Source organism: Struthio camelus, chromosome W, assembly GCF_040807025.1.
Source record: "Struthio camelus isolate bStrCam1 chromosome W, bStrCam1.hap1, whole genome shotgun sequence".
Classification (NCBI taxonomy): Eukaryota; Metazoa; Chordata; class Aves; order Struthioniformes; family Struthionidae; genus Struthio; species Struthio camelus.
In genome coordinates, this window is record NC_090981.1 from 24,582,096 (window position 1) to 24,596,300 (window position 14,205).

The 14,205-nt window shown below is 38.6% G+C and overlaps 1 protein-coding gene across 1 annotated transcript in view; it reads left to right on the forward strand.

Annotated features, from left to right (window-relative positions):
* Positions 1-14,205, forward strand: part of LOC104150986 (geranylgeranyl transferase type-1 subunit beta) — a 40,391-nt gene that overhangs the window by 17,124 nt on the left and 9,062 nt on the right. The window contains 2 exon segments of the mRNA XM_068926229.1: positions 4,799-4,950; positions 7,710-7,842. Coding sequence (XP_068782330.1) covers positions 4,799-4,950; positions 7,710-7,842 — 285 coding nt within the window.

Consider the following 14,205-nt stretch of genomic DNA (forward strand, 5'->3'; position numbering starts at 1 on the left):
GCAATTTAACTAAAAGTAGGCTTTATTCGTAGTACAGAACTTGAGAAGAAACTTTTTTTGGACCAGTCCTGAAGGTGCCCATTAAAAATCAGTTGCCTTGACATGGTGTCTGTCTTTGATAAATTCTGAGCAGGCTTTTGCACAGTGTCTGGATGGCTTTGTCCTATATAGCAGAGGCAATTTAGCAGCAGTTGTTTCTAATAAGCAGAGGTAATGTTTAAACACCCTTGATATTCAGCATAAGTCAAGCAACTTAAAAGACAAAGAGTCTTGCAGCTCAAGTGTTTGTCTTTCATTTGATCTCCATTCAGGGGGGAAAAAAAGTGCCCATGTACTAGAAAGCATCATTTTCTGGGGAGAAAAAGATTGCATTTCAGTACCTAAGATTATTTTTACCTTAAACACTGGCCTCTGTAGTATCAAAGGTACAAAAGTAGAGTTTGGCAGTTTGAATATCACACGTTTCTAGACATTCTTGAAGGAGGCTTTTTGTTTGGTTGGGTTTTGTTTCTGTTTGCTTTTTTGTTAGTTTTTTTCTTTGGTTGGTTGTTTTTTTGCAAGAACTCCAAGGCCTGTGCCAGAGAGCGCAGTTGGAGCGTCTGAGGACGGTTCATCTTTGTCTATATAGGTTTGAAATTTAATGGTTCGTTTTTAAAAAAAAAAAAAAAAGGCAAAAAGTAGTCCTTCAAATGTACATAAGCATTTTTTCTGTATTTTGATAAAATGAGCAGAGTGTTGCTAGCTAATTTTGAAAAGCATTTTAAATATTAAAAAGCATTATCTAGCGCAATACCAGAGTGCACATATATGCAGTGGAGCCGTTGGTTAGGGTTACTTTATCACAAGAGGCTTCCTCCCATCCACACAAATTTTAGAAGTATTAGCAGTTATCTTACAAAAGCTTTGAAACTTGTTATGTTTTCCTATTGAAAAAGCCATTTTGAGTCTTACTTTTTGGCATCAAATTGTCACAAGGCCAGTTTCTGCAATTCTTGAGTTCTTGTTTAATTTTTACCTCTTTATATGCAAGAAATGTAAATTTTGTTTCATCTCGAATGTCCCGTTCTTCTGATTGATGTCCCCCCAAAGAAACCCTATTATTCAGGCTCAGATGTTTTTGTTGAATAAGTGTGTGAAATGTATATTGGTGTGTGTAGGTACATACAAAAAGTGTGATGAGGAGTATCGTGACAACCTTGAAATAGTTCCTTGGAGCCTAGAGAAGACTAAGAGATAAGTGCGTCCTAGCATCCTTAAAATTTAACAGTTATGGTTAAGGGACAGAATGTATTATTCTTCTGGAATAAATATATTAACTATATTTGTTTTATATAAAAAACATGCATGTATGGTGCACAAGATCTGTGAGGCCCTCAGCTCCCCAAAACTTCATCTTGGCCTTTGCGAGTACATCACGCAATCGTTTCTGTTTATGTGATCTTGATTCTGAATCCTCTGTGTTTAGTTTAATTGTTGTTTAAATGCTGGCCATATACGCCGGGGTTTGGGGCTCTAAAATGAATGCTCTCAAGACTTCAGATGCATACCATCGTATTGACCCTCTGTCACTTCCACAGGCTTTTTTAGTAATTACATATCAAAATATCTACCAGTATACCCATTTTCCATATAAAGAATTGAATTGCTTGTTACATGATAATACCTGGATAAAGGAAAGCTGTTAGTGGTAGAGATAGTTGTGTGAGCTTACTAGCAGCTATTCTCAGCTATGTAATGACCTGTTTGAGAATTACTGTTTAAGTATGCATCCTCGTCGTCCTTTCTGCGTTACTTGTACCAAAGTATTTGTGTGGTATTCAAAGATGGAGGCAGAAGATTGCAGAACGCATTTAGCTGTGAGCTTCGTGATAGTATGTACAGCCAACGCGCACTTCCGTTTGTATTATATGCACCGTAAAGGTGTAGTTTGTGCTCTTGGCTGAAACCACCCTCCTCGCAGAGTGTTATACACCCCTGGGGTTGCTGAAACCCTGTGTTTGGAAGAGCATTATGTTACCTCTACACGTTGAAATATTTGCATGGAAAAGATGAGATGTGTACATTGTCTAGACATTGTAGTGATTGATACTGTTGGGGTTTTTTTCAGGGGAGAGGGGATTGTTTTGTATTATGAGCATGCAGTATACGTGCTTATAATGCATTTCTATGCAAACTGTATTTATTGCAGCAAGTGAGAGTGTAATAGAAATACCTGTGTTCACTAAAAATAAAGATCCAGTTATTTGAATGTATTTGTAGGCTTCCAAAACTTAACAGGCAGTATGAATTAGTGTGTGTATATAGAAAGCACAATTTAAGAAAATCGCACGGAGCAGAAATTCTGAGCTACTTGTGTTGAAACTGCGGGGAAAATTGCCACTTAAAGGGGCCTTCTTTGAGAATTACAGATGCTTTAGAAAATTTCCTGAATATCCAAGCATGTTTGAAATAGTTATGAACATTTGCATAAAATTTCTATAGCGAACGGTCTTAAAAAGTCAAGTCTGCATATCCTTAGAGTGAATCTGATTTGCTTAGTAAAGATAATCTTCCTCGGGAAGTAATATTTTCAAAATTAAAGTTGAACTGTTTCACTCTAGCTGTTACTGTTCCATTATTCCTGGTGTTAATATTTATTTGGAGAGGGACTTAAAAATAGCTGTGTGAGCGTGTAAACAGAGCGGTGCTACGCAATTAACATTGATTTGCAGGCTCCGGCGTTTTCCATGCGTCTGTGTGAAAGGAGTGGCAGCATCTCCTGCGCTTTCCCTGCTCCCCTGATGCAGGAGCTTTGAAGTAGGCTGTGAACGCAGGCGGTCCTCTCGGTGCAGTTTAACCTGGATCGTACAGATGTTGGGAAACTTAAGTTTCCTCCCGAGCTGCTGACTGACCTGCTGGGGCGTTTGGTAGGCAGCGGGTACTAAGTATCAAAGAACCTTTGCAGATGTTTTTCATCTGCTAGTGTGTATCTTGTATTTCATTTGACCAAATATGCAAGAAGTTTTAGCTGCTGAGCTGGGATATTGAGAATCCTTCTAGGGCCAGAATTTGCTCAAATGTGGGTTTTCAGAAGAGAGACTTGTTTGGTTTAAAAGTAGATCAATAAACTGAATATTTTTCTGTGACAGAGCAAGTTTGTATCACCCGACACGTATGGATTTTGGGAGCTGAATTGTATGTTTCAAATATGTTTGATGCATCACGAGGGTTAAGCTGCTTATAATAAACTTTATTAAGGGGAAGGTATTCCGAACAGAAGATGTTTGGTTCTCATAGATTAAAATGCCGAAAGCGGTATGACAGGCCAAGTCATTCCTTCTGGGATCAGAGCCTGCCATCCAGCCAAGTCAGAGAAACGTGTTTCCCAACGGCGGCAGCCGTGCGCCCAGCAGCCCCCCATCCCCGGCTGCCCCGGGGGCAGCGGGGCTGGGGCCCGCGGAGCAGGGAGACACAGCTCACGGCAGCGCCGACAGCTCCCGGGCCGGCGCGGGAGCAGACCGCAGCCCCTTGAGATCTGCACCCCACTTCTCAGCAGAGACCCCGGGACAGGGCAGGGCCATGGTGGGAACTGAGGGAGCGGGGTGGGTGCAGCGCTCAGCACTCCCCTGCTCCCCTTCTGTTGCGTAGCTGGAGCTTTTCCAGTACCATCGCAGCTGCTTTCACCTTGCTGTTGCCCCCTTTCCCCATCTGTGTTTGATTCCTTAGTGGGGGAACAATTTCTTGCTGCTTAGTGGGTGATAGGTACTTCTCTCCTAGCCGCTTATTTGAAATAAAGCGCTCTGGCGTGGGAAACGAGCATGATTTGGCCTGAAAAATACCATGGACGCATAACATAATCTCATTTAACTTGTTTTTATACTGTTTATTGCATGTGGTCTTTTTTTTTTTAATAAATTGCAAAGTAAAAATGGCAGTTGACATAATCTTAGTAAAATGTGTTTTAGAAACTCATTTGTCTCTGCTGCTCAGCACAGAAGTAGCTCTTCTATCCAAAAAAAAAAAAAAAAAAACACCCAACAACAACCTTTCAGTTGTTCCAAACTGATGCATGCGAAGCATCCAAATTTATCGTGTTACGTGTGGTTTGTGTTGTCGTACAGTGGTAATGTCCAGGATGTATTTATACCACAAGAAAAAAAAGCATTCGGCTCACATCAGTCACTTCCCCATGTCATGATTTGTATCATGCAACTAGTCAGCATTTAACTCTCATTTTAGCTTCCCAGTTGACTTTGTTTTTTACGTAAATAAAACCCTGATTATTCTTTTATAATAGAGATGAAAGCGGATGAGGGGTTAATTTGCTTTCCCTTCAACTGACTGAGAGATTACCTACAAGTAGAAAAAGCATGAGAGAGATTATTAGTAATTAGGTTCTCAAATCTTTGCAGAAGCAACCTCTAGAGGTTTGGCTATTTAACGGAAAGCTCGCCCGCTGCCAGGAAACTAAAGCCCAGTAGTGTGTCAGGATAAACTTAGATACAGTTGAGCACGTCTGATTTTTATTTTGTTGGGTTTTTTTGGGTTAACTCTTGCATAAGCATCAGTGTTGGCACAGTCTTGTTCCAAAGCTTCCTACTGACCGGCTGGCTGATCGCAAGGGGGCCAGAGGTGTGCAGTAACTGAGTTTCATTGAGAGGTTTAGTGAGGTGCCTTCAGTTTAACCGAATTCCTGAAGGGAAAGGAACTTTGCTTAACTCTTAAAACTTAACCAAAAAAAAAAAAAAAGAATATCTGACTGTGATATAAGGTTGTATGATGTTCCAAAAATTTATTTCTTCCTTTTTTTTTTTTTTAGGGTCCTGGTATATCTCATCCCTATGATAGTGGCCATATAGCAATGACTTACACAGGTCTGTCATGTCTGGTTATTCTTGGAGATGATTTAAGTCGAGTAAATAAAGATGCCTTATTGGAAGGACTGAGAGCTCTCCAGCTGGAGGATGGAAGGTAAATTATATTTTATATTTTCCAACCCTGCGGAAGGTTAATGGAAAACCAAAGCATGGAATGAAACATAGCGCACATGTTTTTGTGAAAGTAGTGGTGTAATACTTTCTAGTGGAAAATGTTGTGGAGATCAGTGATAGAACATGTGCCACTTCACAGGTACCAAACAGTGTCCAGATTCGTTTCCATATTGGGCAATGATTGTTTGCTCACAGCTGTAGATACATACTAATAGAAAGTTAATAGTTTGGCTTATGTCTTGGGGATAGGTTTTTTTTTGGATTGTGTCTTTCAAATAAGTGAGACTTTCTCTGTTCATGTTCTCTGGTCTTGCAAGGCCCTGGAGCGCTATTAAGATGACGTTTGCTCTGCTTTGTGGGAGGGTGAGCTTTATTTAGTTTGGAGACACTCAGAACATAAATATAGCAGGATGAATTAGCCTATATGCTACTTATAGTAGAAGGGCAATAATATTAAACTTCATTGTGTGATTCATCCTTTTTGCATGCGTTTTTTAAAAAAATACCTCATTTCCCTCTTCATCTGCTTCTGTTGGGTTTTTTTGTAGGCTGGAGCTGGTAGTTAATGTCACTTCTGATGGGTCACGTGATCTGCCTGTGTAGTGAGATTTTACTAAATATCATTTTTGAAAGAGTACTTTAAGAAATGCGTAATTACATAAACCTTATTTCTGAGGGAATTCTATTTCACTTCATAGTGAAATTTCTGTCTCCGTTTACTAGCTGTGAAAGCTTTTTTTTGTTTTTTCTAATCAAAAGGCTTTTTATCACCTAGAAGTCTTCCAATGAAAACCTTTTTTGTGCAATATACCTTTCAAAATGCAATGTTACATTAAAAAAAAATCTAGTGTGTTCTAAATGGAAATTGTGACTAGAACGTTGTACAGTTTCTGCTTAGATATAGCTTCAGAATGACCTTAACGGGCCAAGTTCTAACGTACGTATACAAATATACATATGAATATTTGTTGATTTGCCTTAGTTCACAAGCGTCTTCAAAGATACAGGGGTGTCTGTACTGCTGCTAGATGCATTGCTGTTGCGTGCTGAGCCGTTTTTATTGTCACAGTATATCCAAGAGGAAGGAGTGGGGATGAGTTGTGCCAAACCCACTAGCGTCTTGAAGTGATTGCTTGCCATGATGCCTGTTTGCAATGATAAACTACATGCAGTTAACCTGTTCTGCATGTTTGTATCGTATATGGTTTTAATGTACAGACTGATTAAAGTACAGGGTTAAGTGTAAGATGCTGAAGAGTGCCAGCTAGCTGCCAGAGGGAAAGGAAGATGCTTTGCACCTCTCTGAGGTAGAACTGTTACTTGAGTGGGAGTCAACTCCTAGTATTACAGACATTTTCATACCTATGGACAGAGCTTTTACTGCATCCAAGGGGAAGAATGCAAGAGGCCAGAACCTGACCTAACATCTTGTCTGGATGGGAATAGCCAGTGAGCTGAATAAGGGAAAGAGAAACTTTCCTCGCGTAACCGCAGTAGAAGTATACTATGCTTAGTTTTTATTCCTTCACCTATGTCTTCTATTAACTAAAAAAAATGTAATTATATTGTCTCTTTAAAAGTTATGAATGAATGTGTATGTGTGCATTCTTGCTTTACCTTGGCTTACTGTGGTCTGAAGTGTCTGAATACCATACACGGCAATTGTCACCTAAGGACGGAGTACAGTTGTAAACCACACCACTGGCACATCTTGAGAACTGTCCTGGTTCTCCTGAACGTCCTTTGCCATATCCAAAGAATAATGGAGTGGGTTTCCACTTGAGCTGGACCAGAGCTGGACCTGGCAGCCGTAGGGGGTTAGCAGAGATGAAATGATCTCCCAGTAAATATCGGAGGCTCTTTGTAGGCAAGAAGATGTGGAGTGTGTACTTGGATGCCACAGTCAAAGGGGGAATGTCACAGTGGCTCTTGAAAGATGGCCTTTCAAGTCAGAAGTCCTTTGAGTTTATGTGTATATGTATATTTTTTTTTTTGGAGTAGGGATCTGACAGGAGGCCTCCTCAAAATATTCTGTTGTGCTAGCTTCTTGCCAATACTTGATTTTTAAAAAATATTCTGACTAGCTGTTTGAACCAAATGGAGGCTTGCCAGGAAGCAAATCAAAGTATCACTCTTCTTTCTAAGGTCTCTTAAAGAAGATGGGATTGTATCCAACCTCTATATAACAGTTTTAAAATGTCCTCAGAGTTTGGAAGGAATTTAACTCTTAGAAACCAAAAACTGGATTGCAAGTAATTTTCCCTTTTTAAATTAGAAATAGTAATAATAACAGTTACCTTGATACATATATGGGCATCTGATCCTGAAGTTAGTCAGAAGAGCAGTGTGAGTTACGAAGATTTCTAGAGCAGCAAAGAATTCTGCCAAGAGTAATAGATGGATATGGTAATTCATACATCAACGTGTAAGATAAGTGAAAGAACATATGCATCAGTATCTTTGGAAAAATAAAAGTCCAGGGTCGTGACATTGCCAGAAATAAGATTACCCAAACCACTAGGTGTTAATAGTTCTGTTGATTTTCTTTTCAGAACATATGATTCTAACCAAGCCAAGCAAAATTTTTTTCAGGTTTGGGTTACATTTGTAGTGTCGTTTCTCTGAATACTGTAACTAGAATAATTTTGAAAAGAAAAATAACGCAATTCCTAAAATGTTTCTCGTATTTTCTAATGTAAGAGGCCATACGATGTATAATGAGGAATACTTGTCTTTCAGTTTCTGTGCTGTGCTGGAAGGAAGTGAGAATGATATGAGATTCGTGTACTGTGCTTCCTGCATCTGCTACATGCTCGATAACTGGTCAGGCATGGATATGAAAAAAGCAATAGACTACATTAGAAGAAGTATGGTGAGTTATTCTCAGAGAGTTATTTCTTAACACATTGGAAAGGTAATTGTTCTTTTTCCTCACTATGACTATAAATCCATCCAAAGTGAAATTTTAGTTGTAGTATTTTGTTTGTTTCCTATTCCTGTTTTAGTGGGTTGAATATGAAAAGGTATGTTCCTTTTTCCATTTATATTTTCACACTGCAGTGTGTGTACTAGCAATGTAATTGTAGCATTTGTTGTGTGTATCTTCACTGAAACTTAAATTAAATCTGATCTTTTTTCTTTAAAACTCAATTTAAAATTGAAAGCAATATTATAAACAGAGGCCTGAAGTTCTTATAAATTAAAAAATGCATAGATAAAACATTGCATTAACAAATCCTCAAACTTCAATTAGCTGCAGTGCTGCTTTTTAAATGATATACAGAATCAAAGGAAAAATTAATTACTGAGATCAGTTCAAGCTTAATAAGTGTTCCAGTCATGCACATCATTAATCATTTATTAGATATTTCCAATAAAGCAAAATGTTAGTATATGCAACTTTTTTTTATGTGCATGCTGTCTTCATTTTTTGATGGAGCAAAAGGATTTTCGGTTATTTTTCCGTTTCAATTTGGGTAGTAGGCATAAAGAGAGCACACACCTTAACCTGAACCAGTTTATTCTTAGGATGAGAGGTTGCAGATTCAGAGAAGATGAAGAACTGGTGTTAGACTGCAAATAATATCAGATGTGATTTATAAAACTTAAAGGACACAAGGTGAAACTTAAAGATATTTGGCAATGAAAAAAATATGCAAGTGCTGAAATTCATTAATACGGTGTGTACAGTGAGTTCATCCAAGTTACTTTGTGAGTTGGTTTAAATATGAAAATGATGCAGTACTTCTTGATCTGTACATCCAGCACACTTTTGGTATTTTAGTTAATAAATAAATGTACTTTTAAAATGCTACTTTTGTTAATTAAATGAATTTTATTTTCAAAGATTAGTACAAATGATTTACTAATCATTTGGAAACTAGAATTCCACAGTGTGAGTAGATGTACATAGTTAACTCTTCTGGTCCACAAAATAAAAAAAAAAAAAGCCAAGTTTGAGACACACCACTTCTTTTGTAAGTCTGTAAGTTGTTATAGTTATTACCAATAGTAGAATGGTAAATTTTAAGTGAGAAACAAATCTTAAAAAAAAAAAAAAAAAAAAAAAAAGAGTTAATCTCGTGCTTCAGTTATGATTTAGATCAGCAAGTAAAAAAATGATTTAAGTTAATCAGGCCTTGTCTGAATTGGTTTTTATTCTTTCTTTATTTTTTAGGGGGGTAGAGTTAGATCTTTAAGCATTTGTTAATGTATATGGCAAGGATCTTTCTGGTAGACCACCGAAAGACTTGTTAGGGATATATTTTTCTTCAAATATCCTTTTTCATAAGGTTTACAGTCACTCTGATTCATACGCTGTCCATTGATGACATTAGCCTGTGTATTGGAGTCAAGAGTATGAACAAAATTGTATGCACACTGTCACAGCTTGCTTTTAATGCCTGAGCTATCTTGTTTAACGTTAGTTCAAGTGTTTCTACTCTGCCCTTTGGTACGAGCGCTCTCAGTCTTAAGCTTCTGTAGGATGTGGTCTGTTTATATGTTGTGTAGTTCTAAACTATATTCAGTAGAATGCCCTACCCACGCAGAGTTAGCTAAACAGTATTTGCGTAGTCTAGGAATATAGCTAACATCGGTGAACTAAGTTAAAACGTGGCTCCGTCTTTCTCCTGTCTTGCAAGACACAACACAGTTGAGAAGATGATATGTGGTAACTGAACAAGTTCATATAATTTCCCTTAATATATGGCATTTACACTATAGACGTAAAAAGATGTGTGCACCCAAGTGAAAAACAGATAAATGCTTGGATTTTAAGAGCAGTTTGACAGGATACCTCATCAAAAGCTTTGAAAACAAAACCAAACCTGAACTACTGGAAGGTAAGAAGGATTGTCCTTTTATGGACACAGCTATCCAGTTTACTGGAGAGGGCAGCTAGTGTAGTTTGCTAGTAATTTTGAGTTATTTATGACAGTATAGTCAGTTGTTAGACAAACATATTGACCGGGAGTCTGTTCACACTCAACCAGCTCCTTTAACCCCTTTTCCTTCAATTTTCCCATGCTTGTTCTTCCCCAATCCGCTTTGAATCCTCCCTTTCCTGCCTTTGGTCTTTTCCTTATCCATCTCATAGTAAGTTTTGCACATGCTCACATTCTGCTTAAAACATCCCGTAAGAAGTTTTATACCATCCAGAAATTCTCTTCCCCTGCATCCCCTAAGCAGTCCTGTACCCCGGTAGGCAATAACCGCCGTGAGCTAGCGTGGGTTTCCAGGGAGGGAGTTTCCGGCTGACTCCTCCTGGTGGGTTTCCTGCCAGGGATGATGCTTTAGCCCATCTCCTTCGATGGTCTGAAGGAGCAGCCGCGTCAGGGCGCTCCTTTTTCACTGATTAGGTCAGGAGGGTTCTTCCTCTGGCGTTGCTCCTCTGATCCTCGCTGGGCCTTTGTTTACCAAGATTAGCCCTTAATCAGCTAGCTTAACAGAGACACACTATTAAAGAAGAAGAACAGAGAGCAAAACCAAAGAGTAAAACCCTCGCTGTGGTATTCTGTACATCGCATCAATGGTGAATTTGCCTTTTGTACACCCTAGTGCAGTTCAGGTCCCAAAGGATACAATAAAACCAGGACGTGTGCAAAGAAAGTTGAGTTGGGTGGTCAGACGTACGAAAGGGTTTGTGTAAAAGGAGCGTTTAATATAACAGAACTCTTCATTCTGGAAGTGGAAATGAGAGTTCTCGAAAGTAGCAAGTGGCGCCGAAAAGATTAAGTGAGCAGGGAACGAGTGTTTCTTTCTAAGACAAAAACTAGAAAATATCATATTGAGGACACTTACAGAGCAGGCAAGTAGAGATTTTTTGGAAGTTTGGAGCTTTGAAATTGCACTGGAGATCTACTGTCTACTGCAAACCTGAACTGAATTTATAGTCTGCTTGCGGAGCCTTAGTACCTGCAATTTCCAATGGCTGTGTTCCTACTGGGAAAGCTGACCCCATTTACAAAAATAATATTATTGTTTATAAATTATTATTTTTACTCTATCAAAAATAATAATAACAAGAACCAATTGAAGCCTGAACAGAAGAGACCTCATGGAAAGGCCCAGATTAATGCTTTAGTTAACTAATGAAGTCAAATTGTGGTCTAGGCGTGGTCTTAAGTCTGGAAAGCACTAGCTTATCATTAAGGCTAGGTCTGCTTCCGCCCAGCTGAGAGGGCAGCCCAAAGAATTTTGTTAGGCAACGTGCTGCAGGCAGCAGGCTCCTTAGGATGAGCTAATGTGTAACAAGAGTTACTATATTTCTGTCCAGGTTTACTGTAAATTAGGGGGTAGATCAACTATACGCTGCTCAGTAGGGCTCATGCTTTTTGAAAGTGTTGGCTTACCATGCATGCGCTGCAGAGCTGGTTTGCCCATGTGCAGTGGTTTTCTCTGGGTTTTCTGGATGTGCAGCTGCTTGGCAAGAGCAGTGCTTCCGTGTGCTACCTGTGTTGCAAGGCATCTGGCACTTTTGGGCGAACACATGGCGATCTTTGAATACCGCCTGGGCAAAATCACTGAGTCGAAGGTGTGTACAAGGAAATCTCAGGTGTACGGTAGCCCTATGTGAAAATTGTTTCACTGTGGCTGTGCTTCCTTCCTCTCATTTGTCTCTTTCCCCCACTACGACTGCCTTCAAATTGCGTTCCAATTCAGTTGTCTGTCGTATGAACCAAGTACTGCAATGTGTGTCCCGAACAAATGTAATGCACGTGTTGGCTCTGTTTAATGAAGCGGAGGATCCACAAATGTTAGCCTGAGTGCTTGTATTAAGCTCAACTAAAATTTATTTTGAAATATAAAAGGTGTGTATTTTAGCTTGCTTTTGGCACTCTACAAAAATCTTATTTCATTTGTTTTTGCTTGTGTAATTACACAGTGAATATTGTTACAGATTTCCTTGCAAATGCTTATTCCTATTTTGCTGCAATGTTTTTGTTTTGATGCATCCATTAATTGTAAACGAAACAGATTGCTCAGTCGTAAGCTACTGTCACATAAAGGTGTGGTTTTGTTTTACTGTCTTATGTCATCATTTGCGGATAGATGAAACTCACTCTCACTCACTCCGTACAAGCCACAGTTCACAAACTTTTCTCAGCTATGCAAACCAATGTGCATGTGAAGTGCAGATAATTTGAATGGAGAGTAACAGGACTGGTTAGTCACAGTGATCTCTGTAATAGGCTTCTGGATTTTTAGCTTATTCTTTGTTACTTATTCTCTTTAGTGCTGCTGGATCAGAATTCTGACAGGTTTAATTTTGCTGAAACTGAAGTAGTGAAGATTCTGGTGTAGTTCGGCACATAAAGAACAGTGGAAGGTTGGAACATGAAATAGTTGCATGGAATTAACTGTATTAAAAAGAATTGCATCTTCATGCAGAACAAAATGAATGGCTTTCTCTTATCCAGTGACCAAAAAGTAACAAATAATTTAACAATACTGGTGGCAAAATAATTTTGGGTTAGTTTTTTTTGGTCAGTAGAATTGTCAGGTCCCAATCACACAATTTTTATCGGCATAAACCTTGGTCTAATTTGGTTTTGCATATTCAGAACTCAGATATGTTACTAATTAAAAAATAACAGACACTAAAATGCTGAAATTTAGAACGACCTCAGCAAACAGAGACTCCCAGTCCTTTTTTTGGCCAGCGTTTCTTGGTTTACCTCAGATTTGTTTTTAGGTAGAGATTGCAATAATTTTTAAGACATCTGATTCTTTTAGTATAGTACCATGTCTTCTGCATATATAGGTATGTGAGTCTGGGGATGATGAAGGTGGTTGTGAAACTTCCCGAGTGAGGGTTTGGAGTGTGAAGGGAAGATTGTGTCCAACTGGTTTTACCCGTTTCCTGAGGACAGCATTTAATTACGCAGCTTTCGTGCTGCAATAACCTAGAGCTTCTTTTGCATAGAGTTTCCTGGGCCTTTTCAAAAGGACAAAGAACCAAAACTATATCCCTAGTTCTTTAATGCACACATGTCCCCAAAGAGCAGCTGCTGCCTGTGAATAAATAGGCACCAGTCAGCCAAAGGTCAACGATTGTCTATTAAAATTTCAAGCTAATTGTAAATCCTAATGTAGTAAACTGTCTGGGGTGCACACTTAAACAGCCTTTCTCCATAACTAATTACTTTGCTATATGTAAAGCAAACCACTTCCTCTTACAATTACTGTTTGTAGAGTTAATTAGCTTTGCTAGCATAGCTTTGCTAATCAGCTTGCCCTTGCTTAGCAATTAATGAGCCTGAGGAGTGTGGCAGCACATTTGCATTGTGTTCTCCAAATGCACTGCCAGGAGTTTAAAGGAGCTTTGCACTCTGCGTTTGAACATTCAGATGTCCATAGTGATTATTTAAAATTGACCGTTTTCAGACTTTTAAAGATCAAGCTGCTGCTTGAAGTTTGTATATCAGACATTCAGTCTTTTTAGATACTTCATCTTGTAGCAACAACTCGAGAACTGAGGGATACGGTTTTCATGTGCTTAACCACTGTCTGCTTCTCTTCCCTCTTTTTCCCCAACATCCGTCTTTTGTAAAAATCTGCAAAATCCTCCTCATGTCATTGCTAAAGGCATGCTAGCTCCGGCAGCCATGCTGTAGTTAGGAGTATGGGAGTGATCAGTGCTCTGTCAAGGTATCCTGTATCTGTTAGCCACTATTAAATTCTTTGAAAAAAACATGAGAAATTCATAGTCAATAGTTGGTGAAAAATGAAAATTGCTTTCGGACTGTTTAATCAGAACATTCACTAGTCAGTAATTGAACTAGAATATAGAAGGTGAAGGTGATCTGTGTAATTTAACTTTGGAAGTTAAAAATAATTCAGTGTTTTATGTTTGTTCCTACTAAATGGTTTGGTATTTGTCCAGTAATAATGAATTCTATTGATTATTATGCATTCTGTGAACACTTCTGAATTAAACAGTTTCCATTTTATGAATAATTTACTCTGTTCTCTTGTTTCTTATCATGCAAAATGATTTAATGAATTTGTAGAGAAGAGATTGTTATTCCTACGTTTACAATATCACCTACTCTTAGATTGCTTACAGCAGACCTGTACTGAAATATTTTGGATGCTTTCTTTGTGAGAGTGAAGCTGCTCCTTTTTCTTTCACTTCACAAAGCAATTTTTTCCCCTCCTACCGGTCTTCAGTTTTTAAAAGCCTAATGTTCTTTCTCCACGCTAAAGCATTTCTTGTGCTTCAGCATTGTGC